The sequence below is a fragment of the Macrotis lagotis genome, chromosome 3, assembly GCF_037893015.1.
Source record: "Macrotis lagotis isolate mMagLag1 chromosome 3, bilby.v1.9.chrom.fasta, whole genome shotgun sequence".
In the NCBI taxonomy this organism is placed as follows: Eukaryota; Metazoa; Chordata; class Mammalia; order Peramelemorphia; family Peramelidae; genus Macrotis; species Macrotis lagotis.
In genome coordinates this window covers 37,107,431-37,122,773 of record NC_133660.1, presented here as the reverse complement: position 1 = coordinate 37,122,773, position 15,343 = coordinate 37,107,431, and the positions used below count along the sequence as shown (strand labels likewise).

Sequence of the window (15,343 nt, the reverse complement as noted above, 5' to 3'; positions counted from 1 at the left end):
TCAGGAGAGGGAATAAGGCTGATCAGTGGTGAAGTGTATAGATTACCAAGCCTAAAGTCAGGAAGATTCATCTTCCTGAATTCAAATCTACCCCCAGACACAGTTGTGTGACCTTGGTCAAGTCACTTCACTCTGTCTGCACTTCAGTTTTCTCAGCTATAAAATGAGCTGGAGAAGGAAAAGACAAACCATTCCAAATGGGGTCATGAATAGTCAGACAATACTGAGCAACAATACAAATAACAAAAACTAAGAGAGTAGAGAACACATGAAGAAAGGTGATGAATACTGTCAAAGGGTTAACCTGTCTAAGTCAAGAAGGATGAGGAAGGAACAAAGGCCATTAGATATGGGAATTGTGAAAATTAAATATTGATCCTGTATTTTTTATTTTTATTTCACTCTGTAATTGATTCTATTCTATAACCACATTCTGTATCCTTCTTTCTGAGTAAAGTTCATGAGTTCAAATGTTCAGTCTTCCTCTCTCAGAGTTACATGCCAAAGTTTATTATCCCATTTGATTACTTTTAATTAGTTTAGAAATTCAATACACTCATATGGTACTTTAAGTCAAGTAATTTTGTGTCAAGGAAGCTTGTTGTTCCTCATAACTTAAGTTCTTAAAAAACTACAAGTCAACTGTGTGCTAGCCTTGAAAATGGACCAGCTGACCTTGCCCCATCTTTGCCTCATTCTTGCCCAATTAAAAATGGTCTTATCTCATTCCTAGGCACCAGTGAGTCTGCTATCACTGGTCCACTATCAATGGCCTCAAAATGTAGCTGGGTTTCATAAATTCACAAAACATTTTTCTAAGAAGGAAGAATAGTCCTAATCCCAGGTATGTGTGCAAACCCCTTCCCTTAATGTAACCAATCTTAATGTAAGCAATTATGATTCTTTACCTCTCTCCCCGCCCCCGCCAGGTGATATTGCCATGCCCATGGACCATGGTATGGATGCCTTCTCTTCAGTTGTTCTATACTTAAAAAAAGAAGCTATGTCTTCAATTCTTTGTCTTTGGACAAACTAAACCAAACCATTAGACTTGTTTTTATTAACAAGTAGTACCCCTGCTTAATTAACTATTATATTGCTCAGAGAAAACATGTCTCAGTCTACATCTTGTTGAATTTCATTCATGACACAATTAAAAGAACATTGATGAGAGAAAGAATTTCTATTGAATGAAGTCAGAAGTCAGACTTCAGTATTAAGAAGTGAAAGAAAAAATGACATGCAAACAAAGAAAAAGAAGAAAATGAGAGCCAACAAGGAAGAATTGATAAAAAAGAAAGCTTTTTAAAAAATAGGGAATACATGGGCAGGTTTATAGGTAGGAAGAGAACAGGTCTGATAGGGACAGAGTAGGGATGATAGTGGAGACAATCTACTAGAACAGAGAGTATCAAGAGTGACGGCAGGCAGCTAGGTGGCACAGCGGATAGAGCACTGGCCCTGGAATCAGGAGTACCTGAGTTCAAATCCAGCCTCAGACACTTAATAATTACCTAGCTGTGGGGCCTTGGGCAAACCATTTAACCCCATTGCCTTGCAAAAACTAAAACTTAAAAAAAAAGTGAATGAAGAGGTGTTAGCCTCAGCAAGAAGAGGAAGCTTCAGTGTTTTGGTGAAATATGAAACACATTTCTCAGCAGAGAAAATGTTAGGGGATGAGGGAAAAATACAATAGGAGACTGGAGGAGGGATTAAAAGAGCAAGGAACAGCCGCGGGATAATGAATTGTTTGAGGAAGTGTAAAAGGACTGCATTGCTGCACTGAGAACTGGATGATGTAACATAAATTTGGAATGGATTCAAACAGCATGGTTTTGTGAATTTCTCCAGTTCTGTCTTAGCAAGGTGTTCAGTTTATACAATGATCAAACCAAAAAAAGCTATTATTTTCAAATTGTATAAAACTAAGGAATGAAATATTTGTTTTCATTTGGCTAGGGAAAGAAAGGGACTTGAATGCATGTGGAACCAAGAAGTCAAATTACTCTAATATGTTTTTTAATTTTTTGTTTTAATACTAAATGGACCAGAATTTACGAATATCTAAAAGGACCAAGCTGTGACTACTGGCAACGTATATTTTTTTAAAAAAAATACAAAAAGCAAAGAAAATAGCAGTAAATAGGAAAAAATTGTTTATTTCAAAGTAAAATTGCATTTTCTGCATCAATTACTGTACCTGATCTTTCTAATTTTAAGTCTCACTTTGAATGACAACATAAAGAAAAAGAAGGCTTGGTTTTTTTTATTATGTTATTTGGGACATAACAAACACGAACAAAAATTAACTGTATGTAAAACAACAAATCTGATCAGTTTATCTTGGTTTTGTTTTTGTTTTTTAAGGCATGAAAGATTTAACAGGAACATCAAGAGCAGAATAGGTATAAGAAAAGATCTCAGAAGATAAAAGTCTCATTAATAATTCAACATTAAGGGGCAGCTAGGTGACGTAGTGGATAAAGCCCTGGAGTCAGTAGTACCTGGGTTCAAATCCGTCTCAGACACTTAATTACCTAGCTGTGTAGCTTTGGGCAAGCCACTTAACCCCATTTGCCTTGCAAAAACCTAAAAATAATAATAATAATAATAATAATAATAATAATAATTCAACATTGTAGGGCTACGATAGTAGGGAGGACCCTTTCTCAGTTGTGGAGAGAAAGAAATGAAATGGGAATGCCAGATAAACACAGGTCAGGCATCCTCCTGACTTTGGAGCTGTAAGAAAATAGGACAGAACATTGAGAGGCAAAACAGAAAAGGAAAAACTGCCACCAGAGGGAGTAACAGCACAGACACATGAGGAAGAGAACCAAGTCTGCAGTCAACTCTTCTGAGGGGTTGGACACTTCTGAGGAACATATCTGGAACCTGAGACTAGGTTTATGACATACCTTCCACTGTACCTTGATTTCTATATCTAGAACAATCATGTATGGAAATAAATCCTAAAGAAAAGCAGGATTAAGAATTAAGAAAGAAATGAAAGAACAGAGAAAGGTGGGTCCTCTAGCCTGTTTCAGACACCTACCAGCTGTGAGACCTGGGCACGTCACTTAACTTAATTAATGCCACAACTGTAAAGTGGGTAATAACAGCCTCCACTTCCCTGGCCTGTGGTGAGGACAAGCACCTGGCACGTCTGGTATATAGCTTGTGCCAGTTCACTCAAACAGCCTGTCATAATAAAAGGCAAGAGGAAGAGATGGGGGACACAAGGTTGAGAGTCAGACCTGTAGAAGCAAAACAGAAGCACGGAGCCTGAGCTCTGGAAAGGAGGTGAGGGAAGACTCAACTCTAACTTCCAGTGTCGATGGGTTCAATTTCCCAATCAAAGACAAAGAAGAGCAGAATGGAAAAGAAAACTCAACATTATAATCTGCTGTTCTCAGGAACACATTTAAAATAAGTAGAAATGAAAGGATCCAGATGGAGCAAGGATGAAGCCCAGAAGACCACAGCCATGGTGGGAGGGCACTCAGGCCAAGCCTCTTAGAGGCTGGAGGACAGAGAAGTGCAGGACAAATAATGCAACAAACTGACAGATGAGAAGAACCACATTATGTTTCATGGAATCACAGAGGATGAGAAACCATCTATGTGTATGTACCGAATGACAGGGCTTCTAAAAATCACAAAACCAAAATATCTAAGGTGCTCTACTCACCTCCAAGAGAGATAAAAGAAGGGTCACATTTTCTTGCTGCTTGATGAAAATTTCGGTAAACTGGCCTCCCAAATCATCACTCTGCTTTGAAGAATTGTCTTCTGTAACATTCAAATATAAAATTCTTCAATATGGTGCTAAATTATTTTGAAGCTTCCCTTTATTTCAAAAATTAATTATAATTATGAAATATATAATTCTATTAATAAGAGTCTAGTCTTTCAATAGTCATTCTTCCATAAGTACCAAAGTTTTTTTTTTATTTTAAAGGTTCAGATTTAATTTTCATGCAATAGTCAATCTTCAGAACTCCTTAAATCAAAATTTTCCCCTTCTAAGAAAACATATTTCAGTCTATACTCTTCAACCCAGAGATTCTACTACTAAGTATATACCCCAAAGGGATAAAAATTACAAAGAAAAGATCTATACACATCAAAATATTTATAGTGAACTTTTTAAAGGAACAAAGCTAGATGCTCAATGACTAGGAAATGATTATACAAAAAGAAATGAGTATAATATTACTATGCTGTAAAAAAAATTATGAAGACCTCAAAGAAACAAGAAAAGAATTATATGCACCAATGCAGAACAAAGTAAAGAGATCTAGAAAAAGAATATATATACAATGACTATAATAATATAAAAGTTAAAAACAAAGCCAAAAAACAAAAACAAAAACAAACTTGAAGCTGAATGCTATGCAATTATCACCAACAAGTCTGACCCCAAAGGAGAAAGGAATACCTCTGCCCTTGTTGTACATATGGAACAGAGCATAGTGTCATACTTTTGGTGTTTTTTTCCTCAGTTTTTTATTCCTTTTTTTATAAGGCTAAGTGGAGTGGGGGCCAGGGAGAAAGGGTGATATATTTGGAAATGAGTTATGCAAAAGCAAACCAAATCAATAAACAATTTTATCATATTATATATATATGTGTGTGTGTGTGTGTGTGTGTGTGTGTGTGTGTGTGTGTGTTAAAACTTTTTAATGATTGGATATGCTTCCTACCAACTTAATCATTAACTGCCAAAGTGTTAAAAGCAAACACCTTCAAAACGGATATAGGATTTACACATAAAGGACAGTGCCACAGACCAATTAAGAGATCAAGAAATAATCATCTGTCAGATCTATGGAAATTTATGACCAAACAAGAAACAGATAACATTATAAATTGCAAAATAGATGATTTGACTATATCAAATAAAAAAAATTTTGCACTAATAAACCAATGCAGACAAGATTTTAAGGAAAACACGAAGCTGGGAAAAAATTTTCACAACTAGTATTTATGATAAAGGACTAATTTCTAAAATAGAGAGAGAACTGAATCAATTTTATAAGATTACAAGTCATTCCCCAATTGATAAATGATCAAAAGATATGAAATAGGCAATTTTCAGAAAAAGAAATCAAAGCTATATAGTCATATGAAAAATGCTTCGAATCATTATTGATTAGAGAAACGCAAATTAAAACAACTATGAGGTAGCACCTCATACTTATTAGATGGATTAAGTTGACAAAAAAGGAAAATGATCAATGCTGGAGAGGATGTCGGAAAATTGGGACATTAATGCACTATTGGTGGAATTGTGAACTAATCCAGCCATTCTAGAGAACTATCTGAAATTATATCCAAAGAGCAATAAAATAAGCAAAAAAAAAACTTGATCTGACAAAGCCCCAAATCGAAAAGAAATCATAAAAAACAGGAAGTCTCCCATATTCAAAAATATTCATAGCAGCTCTTTTTGTAGTGGGGAAAGAATTACAAATAGAAGGAAAGTCCTTCAATTGGGGAATGGCTGAACAAGTTATGGTATGAGTGTTATGGAACACTATTATTCTGTAAGAAATCATGAGTGGTTGAACTTTAGAGAAGAATGGAAAGAATTACAGGATGCTGAATGACGTGAGCAGAACCAAGAGAACATTGTACACATTATCAGCAACATTGTGAGTTGATCAACTTTGATACATGCAGCTCCTCTCAGCAGTTAGAGAGCTAGGACAACCCTGAGAGAATTGCTATGGACAATGCCATCCACATCCAGAGAGGAAAAACCACGGTCTGAATGCATACTATTTTTACTCTATTAAAACTTCTCCTATGCTTTTCTCCTATCTTTCTTTCCCCTTATTTCTAATTCCTCTTACAAATGTACAACTTTAACAGACTGTTCACTGACGGGGGGGCAGGTGGGAAGGAGGGTAAGTAGAAAAATGAGCAACTCATAAATTTGCCAAGATGAATATTGAAAAACTACCACAGCATGTAATTGCAAAAATAAAATTTCAATTTAAAAAAATAAAATAAAAGCAAGCACCTTTTAGTTTCCCTCATTTCCTTCAAGATTCAGCTCAGATTTCATCCACTCCAGGTGGTTTTTCTGGATGCCCCAGCATGTTCATCTCCCCCTTCATAGGGCATTGAGATACTCTATTTTGTAGCTACCCAGCTAACTACATATTGTCATTCTCCTTAAATATGTACTCTTCAATGGCTATGATGGTCTGTTTGCCTTTCTTTGTATTCCAAGTGCATATAAAACTACTTGGAATATATAAGCACTTGAATTCCTGTTGACTTCAATTTTTTTTAGGTTGTTTTTTTTTTTATTTTTGGCAAGGCAAATGGGGTTAAGTGGCTTGCCCAAGGCCACACAGCTAGGTAATTATTAAGTGTATGAGACCAGATTTGAACCCAGGTACTCCTGACTCCAGGGCCAGTGCTTTATCCACTACACCACCTAGCCGCCCGACTTCAATTTTGAAAACAAAAATTTGTTATCAATCATTCATTTACTCTTCAAAAGAATTATCATTTTTGAGAATCCTACATTTATAACTTTGCTTTATTTGAGCAACTATTTCTACAAAGATGGAAAAAATTCTTAGAATCACTGAAAATCATGGATATTTTAATTCAGCTGACTAAAAGCTTTAGACTAATAAAAAAAATTATCAAAACCTACTCACCTCAGTTTTCAATCTGCCATTTTAACTGAGATCATAATAGTGGTTTCCCCCACATGTGACATTTAATATTAGAAGGTGTGGAAATGAGCAAACATACCTACATTGTGGAAAATGAGCATGTCATTGATGATAAAGCAGGCTCCTCAAAAAGAAAAGATCGGAGAGGGTGGAGCCAATATGGTGGAGTGAGGACAGGAAATCCCAGCACCTCTCCCCAAGAAGCTCCAAATAGCTCTGAATAAGGACTCTAACCAAATTCTAGAGTGGCAGAACCCAAAGAAACACTGAGTGAAATAATTTTCTAGTTCAAGACAATTTGGATGGTCTGCAGGAAAAGTCTGTTACACAAGGTCAGAAAGGGCCCCAGCACAGCTGCCAAAACAAATCAGCTCCAGCCATCCAGGAACAGCCCAGGCAAGGCGCCTGGGCCTGTGGCAGTAAGGGCAGGTTCCAGGCACTCAGTCCAGGGATTGCCAAGGAGCAGGGCCCCTCCTCCCAGCTCCAGGGCAGAGGGGAGGGTTTGTGGTCATCCACAGACCAGAGCACAGGCCAGGAGAATGGTCAGAGCCTCTCATAAGCCTTGAAGGAATTGAGGGCTCTGGGGATGTCCTTGAAAACAGCTGCAAAGACTCTCGAAAGCTTGAGACATTGTGTCGTCCAGCCTGGAAGCAAAGCCCCACCTTAATAGTTAAAAATCAAGTCATAAGCTAGAGAAACGAGAAAACAAAAGAAGAAGAAGAAATCCAACTATAGACATGGAAGATCAAAATACATGCTTAGAACATAACAAAGTCAAAGTTTCTGTGTCCAAAGCCTCCAAGAAAAATGTGAATTGGTCTCAAACTATGGAAGAGTTCAAAAAAGATTTTAAAATTCAAGTAAAGTTGAGGAAAAACTGGGAAGAGAAATGAGAATGATGCAGGAAAATCATGAAAACCAAGTCAGCAGTTTGGTCAAGGAGATTATCAAAAAATATTGAAGAAAATATCATCTTAAAAACCAGTTTAGGTCAAATGGAAAAAGAAGTCCAAAACGTCAGTGAGGAGAATACCTTAAAAAGCAGAATTGACCAGTTGGAAAATAAGAAAGCTCTCTGAAGAAAATATTCCTACAAATGTAGAATAGAGCCAAGGGAAGCTGATGACTTGTGAGAAATCAAGAAACAATAAAATACTACCAAAAGAATGAAAAACTAGAGGAAAATGTGAAATATCTCACTGGAAAAACAACTGACCTGCAGAACAGATCCAAGAGATACAATTTTAAAATGATTGGGCTACTTGAAAGTCATGATCAGGAAAGAGCCTAGACTTCATTTTTAAAGAAATTCTCCAGGAAATTTGCCCTGAGATCTTAAGAAGCAGAGGATAAACTAGAAATTGAAGGAATACACCAATCACCGCCAGAAAGAGAACCTAAAATAGAAACTCCCAAAGTCAAAGAGAAAATATTACAAGCAGCCAGAAACAAACAATTCAAATATCATGGAGCTACAGTCAGGATTACACAGGACTTAGCAGTATCCACATTAAGGACTCGTAGGGCTTATAATATGATATTCCAGAAGGCAAGAGAGCTTGGTTTACAACTAAGAATCAACTACCCAGCAAAACTGAACATCCTCTTTCAAGGAAATAGATGGACTTTCAATGAAATAGGAGACTTTCAAACTTCCCTGTTGAAACAAACTGAGCTGAACAGAAACTTTAATCTTCAAGTACAGGATTCAGATGAAGAAAGGTAAATTATGAGGGATTTAATGATGTAGAACTGTGTATTCCTGCATGGGAAGAAGATACTGATAACTCATGAACCTTCTCATTTATTAGAACAGTTAGGAGCTTGTATAGACAAGGCACGGGAGGGAGTTGAATATGAAGGTATAACATATTATAAAGATGGAGTCAATGGGTGAAAAAGGAATATACTGTTAAAAAGGGAAAGGAGAGGTAGAATGGGCTAAGAGATTCCATGTTAAAGAGTCAAGAAAAAGCTTTTGTAATAGAATGGAAGGGGGAAGGTAAAGGGGAATGAGTGAGCTTTCATTCTCATCAGGAATGGCTCAGAGAGGAAATAACATACTCAATAGTGTTTCGAAATCTATCTTACCCTAGAGAAAAATGAGAGGCAAAGGAAGAGAGAGAGAGATGGAATAGGGGGAGGGGAGGGGGTGTAGGTGATAGAAGAGGGAAGATCATAAGCAAGGACAGTCAGATAAAACACAGTTTTGAGAAGGAAAAGGGAGAAAAGAGAGAGAGAACAGAATAAATAGGAGTGGGAAGGAATAGCTGCTAGCAGCTATGAGAAAAAATAGTGAAGCAACTTCTCTGAGGAACTCATGATAAAGAATCTGTTCCATCCCAGAGACAGAGTTGAGGGATCTGAACACAAACTGAAGCACACTTTTTTTCTCTCACATTATCCTTCATAAGGTTTTTCTTTGTGGGGGAGAGAGGGATTATGCTTACTTTTACAACATGACTATTGTAGTAATGTGAAAAAAATAAACAAATAAATAAAAGTAAAAGAAAATAATAGGGCAAGAGGGGAAAATACAGAAAACACTATTAGCTGAATTTTGCCTTGTATTGTTTATTGAGTATCTAAATAAACAGCACTTATCTTTAGGGTTTTTTTTTGGGGGGAGGGAACTGCTGCAACTGAGGTTAAGTGACTTGCCCAAGTTCACAGAGCTGGTATCTGAATTCAAGTTTTCCTGACTCAGGGCTGGTGTTCTATCCACCTGGTTATCCCTAGTTTTGATTTTGATATTTTTTAAAATTTCTTTTGAATACTGGTTGCTTTACAAATCTTTATTGAATGACAACAGTTCCAGCTGACTCATCCACTCATTCTATAGCACTTACAAGAGTCATTTAGAATTTGTGCTAACAGGAGAATTGTTTCACTTTCAAAATGCTCTACAACATGAAGTAAGAATTCAGATGTAATTTTTTAATAAGAAGGTTAAAATGCTACAATCAAGGAACATCCAGGTAGGATACAGAGGTTCAATGTGTGTGCTGGGATAGAGAGGAGAAGGAAGCAGTACTTGGCTGGCTAGCTTTCAAGTACTGTCTCTAACACAAGTTACCCATACAGCCAGGAGTCAGTCTTATCAGTGCTGACTTATCTTACACATAAGCTGTGGATCCAAACTGATCACATTTCCATATCAAGAAACTTCTTGTGGGACAGCTAAGTAGCACTGGCCCTGGAGTCAAGAGGATCTGAGTTCAAATCGGACCTCAGACACTTAATAATTCCCTAGCTGTATAACCTTGGGTAAGCCACTTAACCCCCTTGCCTTGCAAAAAAGAAAAACCAGTTTCCCCACAAAAGAAATGATGAGCCCAGAGCAAACAGTATCACAAAAATCTAAGAAAATAATCTCTGAAAAAAAAAAAACCTAAAAAAAAGTAATCTCTGGAAAGGAAGAGGAGGGGAAGCCTCTTCAGCAGTTTAAAATGCTGTGGCTAGGTCCACAAGACAATCTGCTGAGAAAAGGTTACCTGACTTAATTAAAATCTTGGAGAGAACTGTTTAAAGTTAAATTTGAAAAATGGAAGCCAGATTTCAGAGTTTGGCTGTGCAAGGTGAGAGATGATGATGGCTTGAATGGAGGGTTAGTAGAATCAGGTCAAGATGAACAATTTTAGTGCCTTCCTTTTGCTACTATTCTGTGTCCTTTATTAGACTGGAAACTTCTGGAGGGCAGGGATCTTATTTTGTTTTGTTTTTTTGTATCCTTCCTGCTCAGCATCAGGTCTGTCTGGCAATATGGCAGCTGTTTAACAAATACTGTGAAATCTGAATGTGTCTATATGCAGCAGCTAAGGACTCGGTGACTAAGAAAAGGTTGAAAATTGGAGAAAATTGATCAGAGGGGCAAACTTATAAGAAGACAGGAGATGTGATTAAGTACACAAACAGAATGACTTGAGTTGGCAAAAAAGGGCTACTTCATCCTCTGCTGATGAAGCAAATAAGGAAAAAAGGGGATGTTGAGGTAATTTCAAATGTAAACTGGGGAAGATAGGAGCATTTGATTGAATGGGCTCTATTTTTTTCAGCAAAATCTAAAATGAGATCCTTTGATGAAAAAGGTCTAAAAAGCTTTGGAATGGCTCAGTTGAGGAATAGGATTTTAGTCCATTTATTATCTATCATAAGATGATTTAGCAACTTTTTTTAGGTAAAAATTGGGCATACTTAAGATTGTTGAGTGGCTACAGGAAGAACTACACTTTCAACTTCACTTAAGGAAAAATGTCAAGTGAAGAAAGAAAGGATGAAACCAATGCAGGCTATCTGCCCTTGTATACATAATGAAATTCCACCCAGAATGCTGCCATCACAGAGAGCCTCCCAGCCCTGTACAGCAGCTCCAAGGGGGAGTGGGGTATAAGTGCTGGGCCATCAATAGTCTACCCCCTGAGCACTGAAACTAGAAGTCTGGGAATGGGCATGCCCCACAACTACGACTAATCATGTTTCCATAGGAAGAGTTAAAGGGTGGAGGCTGCCATGTACGATCCAAATGAAAGGAAGCTCCTACACCAATAGGAGGCCTGCTTCAAGACTTCCATTGAGGAAAACGAATTATCTCTTTAAAAAGATATAACATTTTTGGATTGTTAGTGTTTTCTTTCTAAAGTCAAGCCTAAATGAGGTTCTCTGAGAAGTCCATTCATCAAAACACCTTCTACCTCTAGAGAAAGAACTATGGAGCCCAAATGCAGATCAAAGCATTTTCAGCTTTTAAATTTGCTTCCTTTTCATGGCTTTTCTCTTGTTCTGTTTCTTTCATAATGTGACTAATGTTTAACATTATTGTGCATGAACAACCTACGTTAAATTGCTTTCTGTCTTGGGCAGAAAAATGAATACTGAAAACTATCTCTGTATGTAATTGGAAAAAATAATATATTATTAGGATTAAAAATAGAAGGGGCAGCTAGGGGGCGCAGTAGGGGCGGCTAAGTGGCACAGTGGATAAAGCACTGGCCCTGGAGTCAGGAGTACCCGAGTTTAAATCCGGCCTCAATAATTACCAAGCTGTGTGGCCTTGGGCAAGCCACTTAGACCCATTGCCTTCCCCCCCCCCCAAAAAAAAAACAAAAAAAAAGAAAAAGAAAAAGAAAAGCTCATTTATCCATCATGGATTCTGCCCCTGAAGCCCAAACAGAACAAATACAAATCTCCCCATATCAGTTCCTGAAAACTTGAACACAGCTACCTTGTCCTTCTTGGGATATGATGGAATAAGGAAAAGCTTCATTTCTTGTTGAAGGGAGCACTGCACCAGGGAATCTAAAAGGAGGAGGAGGTAAGATAGTCCATGGAGCACAGTCACTGATTGTTGGGTGAGCAGAGCAGGAAATAAGCCAATACGGATGGATCACAAAGCCCATGGGAACACAGCTGAAGTGTAGGAAATTTGTAAGGGCAGTCAATATTAACTAGAGAAGTTCACGGAGTAAGAGGATGGACATGACTAGACCCATGCTTGAGCTCAAGAAAGCAGCTTTGGCAGCTATGTGGAGGATGAAGGAGAAGGGGGAACACCAGGGAGGTGGCTATGGGAGAATGAAGGGAGTGCATGAGAGAAATGTGACCCAGATAAAAACAGTAACTTGATAGGCTATATGGGATGAATAGGGATAACAAGAACCTGATGCTATGAATTTGGGTGGCTGGATCATGATGCCCTTCACAGTAATCAGTGTAGTGGGAAGAAGGGTGTGCTTACGGGAAAATGATAATGATTCTGATTTGGCCAAGATGAACTAGGGTGATCTCACCTCAATTTAAAATGTAGGATAGGCAATTCACAATTTGGGCCTGAAACTCAGGAGCATGATTGGGATTGGATACATCTGAGTTATGCAGAGAGGATGAGTCCATAAAAGATGGGAGAGAGAGATTGTACAGAAAAAAGGTCCAGGCCACACCCTTGAATGACACCCAGAGTTAGGAGACACACAAATGAGAAAGGAAAATGAACAGGGAAGCCACCAACAGAGCTACTGGACCTCAATGCATCATGGTCAGATTACAAAGGCCTCAAGAGGCTGACAGACAACTAGAAGAGGAAAGCAAAAGTGAAGAGAACAGCAGAAAAGGACAGAATGGGGGAAAGTGGGGAGTGAAGGGAAAGGGAGTTTTGTTGGTAAAAATCACTGCAATTGCCTACTGTGGGGAGAGATGCATCTCTACTGCACAGTCTCAAACTGACTGACGGTGCACCACTCATTAAATCATTCTATTACCCTTTTGGGTTTTCTTCAGTATCTTTTTTATTAAAGATTTTATTTATTTTGAGTTTTGCAATTTTCCCCCCATCTTACTTCCCTCCCCCACCTCCACCCCCCACAGAAAGCAATTTGTCAGTCTTTACTTTGTTTCCACATTGTACAATGATCCAAACTTCAGTATCTTTTTTGCACCTCTCTTCCCATGTGGCCAATTCTGATTTTCTTGGTTATTTTCTTCACTATTTTTTGTACTTCTACTAAGTGACTAAATCATTTTTTCATAGTATTCTTGCATAACTCTAATTTCATTTCCCAATTTTCCCTCTACTGTTCTTATTTGCATAATTAAAGTTTCCCCAAAAAATCAGAATTAAGATCACTGCACTAAAGTCTGCAGCCTGCAATCTTTTCTTTTTTGAATAATTGGAGAAATATTAACCATTTTGCGGTCTTACAATACACCTTCCAAAATTTTGAAGTCTTACAAAATTATGTTCCTCTTACTCTTGCGATCATTGTACAAATTATTCTCCTGGTTCAGTCCATTTTTCTTTGCACCTTCCAGGTTTTTTCTGAATCCATAGTATTTGTTCACTCTTACTACACAATATTTCATTATATTCATATACCATAATCTGTTCAGTCACTCCTCAACTAATGGGTACCCAATGTTTCCAATTGTTTGCTACTTCAAAAAATGCTATTATAAATATGCATCCTTACCTCTTTTGGGTGAGTATAATCATATTGAGTGAAAGTGTATAACACTCAAATATAATTCTAGAATGGTTGGATCAAATCATAACTCCACCAATAGTACAGAAATGTGCTCTTTTCCCAGAATCCCTCTAAAGAGTCTTTTTCCTTTTTTTGTCACTTTTGCCCATCTGATGGGTGTGATAGAACTGAGTAATTTTCATTTGCATTTATAATAGTCATGATCTGGAGCATTTTTTAATATCGTTGAGAATTTAGCTTTCTTCATTTGAAAGCTACCTTTCAAATTCTTATTTCCTATCAATTCCCTATGAATCTTGGATAGTTTCCCTTGTGATTCTTCCTGGCTACTTCAGTAAACATCCTATGATGTTCTAAGATGTCCTTTCTCTGTAGTCTAGTCATCTAATGAAGTTTTGAACTCTAGGTACCATTCATCATCAATTTATCTGTTCCTGTTGTTGATTTATATTAGATAAGCTTTGTAATATTTATCTCAAACCTTAAAGTGTTATATAAATAAGTTACCATAGCCTGAGCTAGACCTTTACTGCTGCTCTGCAAGTCTTTTTATCTTGTGATTAATTTCTGTCTTTGCTCCAATGACTTCAAAAAGAAAAAAGAAAATGGAGGAAAAAGTAGAGGGTGGGGGAAAAATAGGGGTTACAGAAAGCTATGTGTTATTCGGCAAATTACTTTGCCTCTCTAAGTCTCTGTCATAAAAATCAAAGGTATAGACTATTTTCCTTAAGACCTTAAAAGTCTCTAAATCTTTAATCAGAGAAGGAAATTAGAATTTGAGACAAGTATGAAAGAAAGAGCATATTCCTAACCCAGAGTTCCTTTTATCCTTCTAAGTATCATTAAAATATATCACAGATCAATGTCTCTCTAGCAAGAGTTTCCCACAGGTCATCTATCTACCATGTGAACTGCCTGTGTTATTCCTTGATTTAAGAACTGCTCTCATTCTTCCTCCCTAGCAAAGACACCAGAAATAAGTTTTTAAGAGTGGGTATTACTTCATTTTTTTCGTAACCTGAAAGCTTGGCTGAAAAATAGATGTTTAACAAAAAGTCAAAAATATCAAAGGATTTAATGATAAACAATGCAAAAGAAAAAGGCTTAACCTTACCAGATCTAAAATTATATTATAATATCATCAGTCACCAAAACTGTCTGCTAAGAAACAGAGTGGTGGATCAGTGGAATAGAGCAGGTATAAAAGAGACAGAGGAAAATGATTATAGTAAACTGTTGTTTGATAAATCCAAAGAGTTGAGCTTCTGGGATAAGAACTCACTCTTCAATAAAAACTGCTGGGAAAACTGGAGGATAATATGGCAGAAACTAGGATTAGATTAACATCTCACACCCTATACCAAGGTAAGATGAAATGGTAAGACAAAAAAAGTAATATAAACAAACTGGGAGAATAAGGAATAGTTTACCTGTCAGATCTATGGAAAGGACAGAAGTTTATGACCAAAGAAAAAACAGAGAACAGTATAAAAACAAACTGGATAATTTTAATTACATTCAATTAAAAAGCTTTTTGCACAAATAAAACCACTCTAACCAAGATCAAAAGAAATGCAGTAAATTGGAAAACAATTTTTACAACTAGTGTTTCTGACAAAGGACTCATTTCTAAAATATATAGTCAAATTTATAAAAAGCCAAGCCATT

At 37.0% G+C, this 15,343-nt stretch overlaps 1 protein-coding gene across 2 annotated transcripts in view; it reads right to left on the bottom strand.

Moving 5' to 3' along the window:
- The window catches only part of USO1 (USO1 vesicle transport factor), a 99,541-nt gene that overhangs the window by 48,481 nt on the left and 35,717 nt on the right, over positions 1–15,343 (bottom strand). For both annotated transcript variants that reach the window (XM_074228468.1, XM_074228467.1), the window contains exon 5: positions 3,692–3,792. In XM_074228468.1, coding sequence (XP_074084569.1) covers positions 3,692–3,792 — 101 coding nt within the window. The remainder of the gene's footprint in view (positions 1–3,691; positions 3,793–15,343) is intronic.